The 9,176-nt window shown below is 49.6% G+C and overlaps 1 protein-coding gene across 1 annotated transcript in view; it reads right to left on the reverse strand.

Moving 5' to 3' along the window:
• Positions 1-9,176, reverse strand: part of POLN (polymerase (DNA directed) nu) — a 147,468-nt gene that overhangs the window by 113,221 nt on the left and 25,071 nt on the right. Inside the window, exons 4-5 of the mRNA XM_010850601.1 lie at positions 4,562-4,752; positions 237-349 (exon numbers count right to left, since the gene is read on the reverse strand). Coding sequence (XP_010848903.1) covers positions 237-349; positions 4,562-4,752 — 304 coding nt within the window. The remainder of the gene's footprint in view (positions 1-236; positions 350-4,561; positions 4,753-9,176) is intronic.

Consider the following 9,176-nt stretch of genomic DNA (forward strand, 5'->3'; position numbering starts at 1 on the left):
CCCTATTTTAAACGCAAAAGTAATACATACTTGAAAAAACTCTAATCATGTAAAACACAGAGGGGAAGTGCCTCTGCGCTCAGGGCATGTGGCTGGCTGCGTGGGTAGTGCTGAGCAGCTGTGACTCCCCCCGCCTCTGAGTTGTGCAACACGGCAGTCCTCACCGCGCTCCCATCCCCAGGAGGAATCGCTGTGGGACAGTTACGTCGGTGGGAGATGATAAATCTGAAACGTACCACACTTCCAACTGCCATCGTCACCGAACAACTGCAGCGCTGTTCTCACAAAGTCCTTTGCGTTAAAACAAATGACGGGGCGTTTACGTCTCAGTACTTCACGCAGCACGTTCCTAGAAGACGAAGAGACATTCACAGATTGACAGACCGATTTGAAACTCATCTTGGAAAACTTCCAAAGACATTCCACTAACAGCTGTCACGTGTGAAGTATTATGGGCAGACATTCTTCTGCAAGCTTTCCACAGATTAACTCAAATCCTAGGAGGTGTGCAGGGAAAATCAAAATGGGTTGGTCTTGCTCAGTCCCCAGAACAGAGCCAGGAGGCCCCTGAGAAAGTGGGACTCAGGGGCGACGCAGCCTGGATGGAATCTGACCTTTCGACCTGGTGACAACATCCAGAATGTCTGCCAGAACCTGAGGCCCCCGTCCATCTTTCAGACCTCTACCCTGAAACAGTTTGTGATTCCTTAAGGACAAACGTTTTCTGGGTTGTATTAGAGGCTGTCACAGTTCTTGCCAGCCAACTTTAAAAAAATTTTTTATTTTATTTGTTTTTGGTTTTGCTGGGTCTTGGCTGTGATGCACCGGCTCCTCACGGCAGCGGCTTCTCTTGCTGCAGAGCACGGACTGGGCGTGTGGGCCACAGCAGCTACGATGCGTGGGCTCTAGAGCTAGGGTTCAGTAGTTGGGGCACACGGGCTTAGCTGTTCCGAGGCATGTGCGATCTTCCTGGACCACGGCTCGAACTGGTGTCCCTGCACAGGCAGGCAGACTCCTAACCACTGGGCTACCAGGAGGGTCCTCGCCAGGCAACTTTTAACAACCTTATGGCTTTTTGTTTTTATAAACCCCTGACTCTCTTCCCCAGAACACTCTTTAGGGGTTACCTGAATCTTTGTCTCTTGAATTGCAATTCTTAAGACCCCAAACAAACTTATTTGCAGCCTCTTGTGTTATTTTTTGGTTGACAGAGGTAGGTGTTACTTATTATCTGTATTTTACGGATGATGAAGCCGAGACACAAAGAGGTTAGTCATGAAGTCAAGTTCACACGGCTCTTCAGATCCAATTCCTGGATGTGGCACAATCACCTGCAGACTAAGCCCCCAGCCCGAGTGGAGCTGACGCACCCTGGACTCCTCCCCGCCAGTCCCAGCCTGTGCTCCCAGCACACCCCGCTCCCCGACCAGCCTGCGCTCTGCCCACACTGGACTCTCCTTCTCCATCACCAGACTCCACCAAGCCCTCTCACACTCCAGGCCCCCCTGCTCCAGTACTCCTGGACACATACCTGCTACAGCCAGGACCACGTTCGTGACACCGTAATTTACCTTACCCCCATTGAATCATGAGCTCCTTGATTATGGGATTCATGATAGCTGACATTTATCAAATACTTACCATGTGTGAATACCTCACTAAACACTCACAGGGATTGCTGCACTGAAACCTCATCATAATCCCATTAGGCAGGCACTAGATCCATTCTGGTGTAGGAATGACTACCTGCTCTGGTATTCTTGACTGGAAAATCCCACCATGAACAGAGAAGCGGGGAGGGCTACAGCCCACGGCGTCGCAAAGAATGGGACACGACAGCACAAGAGAGCACAGGCCCATTTTAGAGATAAGGAAATCGAGGCCTGGAAGGGTGAGACAATTTTTCCAGCTTTCCACAACTGAGAAGTGGCAATGCTGAGGTCTGAGACCCGATCTTGCTGCTGCCAGGACCCAAGGTGGTGTTGGAGAAGACTCTTGAGAGCCCCTTGGACTGCAAGGAGATCCAACCAGTCCATTCTAAAGGAGATCAGTCCTGGGTGTTCATTGGAAGGAATGATGATGAAGCTGAAACTCCAGTACTTTGGCCACCTCATGCCAAGAGTTGACTCATTGGAAAAGACCCTGATGCTGGGAGGGATTGGAGCCAAGAGGAGAAGGGGACGACAGAGGATGAGATGGCTGGATGGCATCACCGACTCAATTGGACGTGAGTTTGAGTGAACTCTGGGAGTTGGTGATGGACAGGGAGGCCTGGTGTGCTGCGATTCATGGGGTCACAAAGAGTCAGACGCGACTGAGCAACTGAACTGAACTGATGGTAACTGCTTATTAATACATCAACGAGGGTCTTTGGATGAGGCTGAGGAAGAAGGAAAGCTGGAGTCCAGTGAGCTCTGCTTACTCTGCAAGCAGGCATTTTTAGGCTTCTTGCACTTTCTGGTGTCCTTTCCCTAAGGCTTCCCTTGAAGAGGGCCACTGCCGACGGCAGAGCGTCAGGCCTTGGCTCTGCTGGGCCTGGAGCGGGTGTGAGGGAGAAGCAGCTGGAACTCCTGGAGTTCCCTCCCACTTCGGTGCTCTTGTAGCTGGAAACTCGGAAGTTCTCAATGAGGCCACCTAACAACTATGATCTCTCCCACTAAAAGGCACAACCCTGCTGCGATTTCTAGCTTGAGACAGGACACACAACAAAAAGAGAGTGTCTTCTGAGACAAGGTGGCTAAAACACAGTGTGTTTTCTACGTCAGTTTTGCCACATCTGCAAAACAAAAAGCAGAGGGAGGATCGAAGCTTAAGTGACCACCAGATGTTCAAGTGGAGAATGTGAAACAGGATACAAAATCCAGAATTCAGAAAAGGAAGTCCAAACATTAGAGCCCTGCTCTCACAGAGGTCTTCCATAGTAATAGACTGCCTGATTGTTCTTTCAAAAGAAAGTTATGTAAAAAGAAGGTTATGGGTTCTTGGGAGCAGAGTGCTGTGTTGTCAGATGTCTGATTCTCACTGTGGTGTACATGCCTGACATTAAGCTTTTATTGCCGAGGCGTCTGTTTCAAGAGATGTCCATCCTGAATAGACGTGTTGCCAGCTGTGCTACTCAGCCGCGGGCAAAACCACCAGAGAAGGAGCCAGGGGAAGCTCCCTCTTCCAGAGTGAGTGGGTGAGCGTCAGTTGCTCAGCCGTGTCCGACTCTCTGCACCCCCATGGACTGTAGCCCGCCAGGCTCCTCTGTCCATGAGATTCTCCAGGCAAGAATACTGGAGTGTTCGCCATTCCCTTCTCCAGGGGATCTTCCTGATCCAGGGATGGGACCCAGGTCTCCTGCGCTGCAGGCAGAGTCCTTACCAGCTGAGCTGCCAGGTCTTTCCAGAAAGCCCTGGGTAAGCAGATAACTGACTTCGTGAGTGACACGGCTTCTCAACCTTCCTGTGCCCTACTTCCTGCTCTGATGCTTTAAGTTAGCCAATAAAGAGTGACTCCTCGAAACCCTAGACACCCCACCTTCAAACTCTAAAAAGGCAGAGCCCTAGGTCTATGCATGCCCTTTCTTTCCCTATAACCCCTCTGTGAGGCCCTGGGCATGCCGTGTACCCTCCAGGACTTGTGAGTGATAAGTTCCATTCCTCAGATTCCCCAGCAGTTTTTGCTGACGTGTGCCCTGTGCAGGACTGGCCCCTGCAGAGGAAACGCCTGTGGGGGCTCGGTGCGAGGAATACGGGCTGGCCCAGTGCCTCAGGCGCTCCGACCTGAGGCGCACGACGACCCAAAACTCACCCGAGCCCGGTGAGCCCGACTCAGGCAGGGACGGCCAGGACCAGGTCCCCACCTTCTCACCCAGAGCCTCCCTGGATGCCTCTTCAGGGCAGTGGCTTCAAGGAGCTCTCTCGGGGCACCTAGCTGACTTGGACTCAGAGAGCTAGGTGCACAGGCAGCGGATACCCCCACCGAAACCAGAAGTGAGTCAGGCTGACAATACGAGAAAGAAACGGTGATGAGGGGCACAGACTCCAGCCCACGAGGGGGCTTTTCAGGGCTGAGAATGGGCAGCAGAGCATCCCTGCCTGTTCTGAAATTCTGAGACTCTAAGAAGGCAGATACAAGTGAGATGTTTCTTGCCTATTTTCACAAAGTGAAACTTTGAAATTAGTAATAGGTTGGTAGCATTGAGGACTATCTATTGCTTGAAGGCAGAGATTGCTTTCCAATGCTGTGAGTGAGTGAGCAAGTATCTTGAGGAGGTCAGCCAGGGCTCCAGCAGTGACGGTGGGTTTTTGCTCCTTAAAATGACGCTCTTCTTGCCGACTTCTCATTGCAATGTTGACTCAAATCCTGGAGCAGGCCCCTGTGGATGGTCTCACCATTTCAGAGCTCTTTGAGGGGAGAGGGCCAGTGTTTATAGAGGTTTCTGTCACTGAGATTCATTTCACTTTCATGTGCACTACAAACATTCTGAAACTTTAAATAACTGAACTTGGAGCTCGGGAAACTCAGTTAGGGTAAGGCGGGTGAGCCGGACTTAAGGAGATTAGTGGAGACGTCTTACTCGGCAAGCTGGTGCTGTGCCTCTTGCCCTTGGCCCCAGGCAGAGGAGCGCTCAGTTTTTATGTAGATACACTGATCACTGGGCACGTCCTCCGGAACACTGTCAGAGGCTGAGGCAGCCAGACCACCGCTGCCTTCCTCCGGATGTCTCCTCAGTAACACCACAATGCCTTTAACAGAGGAAACCAGAGCCTGTGAATACACAATAAAATAAAGTTACAAGATCAAGCATAAATTATGCATTTGTTCAAGAAAGATCGGTCATGTTTTATAATTAAGCAGAATTAAAAGGCTTAAAATTAAAATTAGTAAGTGAATACCTCCTTTAATGACAATTAAGGCCCAAACCCAAACCATCTCATTCTCTAAATCTGGTCTCCTCCCTATTCAACATCATAATGGAAGTCTTAGCTAATGCAATACAGCAGGAAAAAGAAATAAAAGATATATAAATTAGAAAGGAAGAGCTGTACCATCACCATTTACAGATAACATAAATATTTGTGTAGAAAACCCAAAGGAATCTACAAAATAAAACACCTCCTGGAAGGAATATGTGAGCCAAGCAAGGTTGCAGGATCCAAGGTCAAAACACAAAAATCAGTTATATTTCCGTACACTAACAATGGACATGTAAAAGTAAACGTTTTAAAAAAGGAATTACCATGTATAATAACTAGTCCCCAAATTAAATACTTAGAAATCAATATAACATGAATAGGATCTGTGTACTAAAATCTATAAAATACTGATGAAAGAAATCAGAGAAGACCTACAAAAAGAGACACATACCATGCTTAACGACAATAAAACTCAATGTCAATTCTCTCAAGCTAAGTTGTAGAATCAAAAAGATCAATAAACCCCAAGTACAAGAAAACTACAGCAAGTCATACCATAATCAAACTGTTTAAAACCAGTGATATAGAGAAAACCTTAAAAGGGAAGGTGTTCTAGGGAAGGGGGAGGGGGAGGGGGACACATTGCCTAGACAGAGATAAGGGTCACGGCAGATTCCTTATGAGAAACAAAGCAAGTTAGGAGACAGTCGCTGAACATTTTTAAACTATTGAAAGAAAAAAAACTATCAACCTACAATTCTTTATCCCATAAAAATGTCTTTCAGAAATGAGAGGTAAAGCAAGATCTATATACTACACTGAAAATTACAAAACACTGCTAAGAGAAATTGAACTTTTAAATAAATGGAAAGACACCCCCTGTTCATGAATCAGAAAATTCAACACTGCTTTCAAGATGGCAAAACTAAGCTAGGCTGGGACTTGGGTGCCTCTACCAGCACGCCTGCACCTGGACAAATGTCTCCTTGAGCAATAGGAAACAAAGAAACCATATGTCAGGGGTCCCCAACCCCCACGCCACCCGCTAGTACCGGTCCACGGCCTGTTAGGAGCGGGGCTGCGTGGCAGTAGGTGAGCAGCGGGCAGGTGAGCCGAGCTTCTCACGTATTCACAGCTGCTCCCCACTGCGGGGCTGCGTGGCAGTAGGTGAGCAGCGGGCAGGTGAGCCGAGCTTCTCACGTATTCACAGCTGCTCCCCACTGCGGGGCTGCGTGGCAGTAGGTGAGCAGCGGGCAGGTGAGCCGAGCTTCTCACGTATTCACAGCTGCTCCCCACTGCGGGGCTGCGTGGCAGTAGGTGAGCAGCGGGCAGGTGAGCCGAGCTTCTCACGTATTCACAGCTGCTCCCCACTGCGGGGCTGCGTGGCAGTAGGTGAGCAGCGGGCAGGTGAGCCGAGCTTCTCACGTATTCACAGCTGCTCCCCACTGCTCACATCACCTGAGCTCCACCTCTTGTCAGACCAGCAGTGGCATCAGACTCTCAGAGGGGCACGAAGTGCTCTGTGAACAGCGTGTGAGGGGTCTAGGCTGTGCGCTCTTAAGAAAATCTAATGTCTGATGATCTCATTCTGCATCATGCTGAGTTGTATAATTATCTCATTATATATCACAATGTAATAATAATAGAAATAAACACACACAATAAATGTAATGCACTTGACTCATCCTGAAACCACAACCCTGTCCCAGTCATGGAAAAATTGTCTTCTGTGAAACTGGTCCCTGGTGCCAAAAAGGCTGGGACTGCAGCTACAAGTGACTGAAATAAGTGCGTGCATGGGCGAGTGGGGACAATTGTGAGCAACAGGATACAGATATGCCACAAACAACTGCCGCTTCTGATGTTCTGGGAGCAAAAGCAGGGTACTGCACACGATCCTGTACACAGCACCGCCAAGGAGGTGTACAGGCCCCGAAGCTATGCCTCCTGCCCAGCCCACAAACCCACCGCCCACCGTTGCGCCACATAAGGGCCCAAGAAGGCCCTCTAGGGAGCAGGCAATGAAACCTGTTTCTTGTTCTTGCTCTCTTGTACTGCAGCACAAGCCCCAGCAAAGCCTTGCCTGAAATTCCCATCTGGCCTCTTATCATTTCTATTGGTTAAGAGTCCAAGGGCCCGGGTTGGGAGCATGATTTTGGCGACTCTGCTGGGACCCGTGGGTCTTCCTTCTTTCCTTGTCCCTCTGAGAGAGGATAGTGGTCCATTTGGTGGAGCTGGATGCAGCTGACGAGCAGCCACCTGAATCTCTGCTCAGGGTCACAGTGCTTGGCAAGTCTGCCTTCATTGCCCCAGGGCCTCACTGTGCTCACTCACGCAGCTTCCCCTCCCCTTTCCCTCTTTTGGTATCTCCCACTCTCTACTTCTTCCTTCTCTGTCCTCTCCCACGCTCTGTCACACCCTTCTGAGAAGGTGAACATCAGGCAAATACAGCCTAACTCCTCTCAGCTAGTGAAGCCATGCTCCCACAGGCTGACCCTGGTTTGCCCTGACAGGAGACAAGAGGTGGGAGAGGCTGGCCTCCTACCATGAAGACCTTGTCAGGGGGTTTCCTTGAGAGGAGATTTCTGAGAGTGATAGAGGTTCAAGCCTCATATGATGTAGTGGCTGGAAGCCTGGTCATCACAGACTTCTCGGCTTCTTTATCCTGGGTTAAAGTCCCAGTTGCGGGTTTGAGACCCACTGGCATGATCACCCCGATGAGTGGTGGACAGAGTGCCTGCCTCCACTGGCCCTTGTGGAAGAGCACAGCCGACTGGACTGCCTGAACAGATGCCCACAGAGGGGTGGGCTGGAACAGCAGCTCTCCTAGTTATTTCTCCTTACATTGTCCATCCGCACCTCTACCCCCAAGGCATTGGCTGGAGTGAACTTCACACTACCTCTGAGTATTTCTCTGTTCTGTGCTTTCAACCTTGGAGAAGAGTTCTGAGATCTCCTGTGTCATCTCATCTTTGGTTTTGTTGTGCCAGGTCTCGAGGATTCATCCAGCCTCAGGATCTCTAGGCATTAATCATCAGATTTATATGTAAACATGGGAAATGCCCCCCAAAGATTCTTCTCTGGGTTACATTCTTAAAGATTGGGGACAGTTGAAATTAGATGGTTTAAAAATCATCTTCTTTTGCAACACAGCTGGTTGCAATAGGCCTTGGCTAATCAGAAGAAGAAGCCACAGATTGGACCCCTTAACTTTAATACCAGTTTACAATTGGACGAAAATACTGTAAGGAGTGCCCAAAAAGGGGAGAGGTCCCTCACGTGCAGGGCCTTGTGAAACTACATCCAGACCATGGTTGGAGGGATCCCTGCAGGGTGCTCAGCCTCTATTTCTGTTTTGCCCCCAAAAGATTGACAGACTTTCTCACAGATCCCCTCTTTCAACTGCCAACTCGTCACTGGCATGAGGGTCCTTTCTCACGTCCCCACTTCTTCCCCTTCAGTACCACCTTCAGCCCGTGGCCTCTGCCTTACCCCTTTGACCCAGGGACCCTGAAACCAGAGCCCAGTGCTGTCCCCAGTGGGGCTCTGATGAGATTCAAAATTAGCCCCACTTTCATACCATAAGGCTTCTACCCCCTCCAGGAAGTAGCTGACAGAAGGGAGAATTACTAGAGTGCATGTCTCCTTCTGATGGGGGACATAGGAATCTGTAAGGAGAGACTTGGCACATTCTCAGACAACCCTGATGAGTTTAGAGGTGAATTTGCCATGCTGGGTTAACATTCTCCCTGACCTGGCAGAAATCATAGTTATTCCCGCCCACTGTTGCACCCCAGATGAGAAGGAGTGCATACTAACAAAGGCCAGGGAACACACAGACAGCCTAGTGGCCACCAGTGATGCAGGCCCAGAACAGGACTCCCGCTGAGACTATGAGGATCATGTAGGCCAGGCCAGGATAAGACATTATACTCCTTGTTCATTAGAAGGAATGAAAAGGTGTATGATGAAGCCTGCAAATTATGATAAGGTCTGAGAGGTTACACAGGAAAAAGATAAAAGCTTAGCAATCTTCCTGAGCCGGGTGACAGGCATTCAGGAAGTACACCAATATAGACCCGGAGTCTGCAGAAGGGAGGCCGCTCTTGGCCATGCATTTTATCACTCAGCGTGCTCCGGATATCAGGAGGAAATTACAAAAGCTTTAGGCTGGGCCCCAAACCCCATTGTCAACCTTGGCAGAGGAGGCCTTCAAGGTCTATAACAATTGGGACATGGCAGAGGAAGCCAACAAGGACGGGAGACTAATAAAGA

This window comes from Bison bison, unplaced genomic scaffold, assembly GCF_000754665.1.
Source record: "Bison bison bison isolate TAMUID 2011002044 unplaced genomic scaffold, Bison_UMD1.0 scf7180017851375, whole genome shotgun sequence".
Taxonomy (NCBI): Eukaryota; Metazoa; Chordata; class Mammalia; order Artiodactyla; family Bovidae; genus Bison; species Bison bison.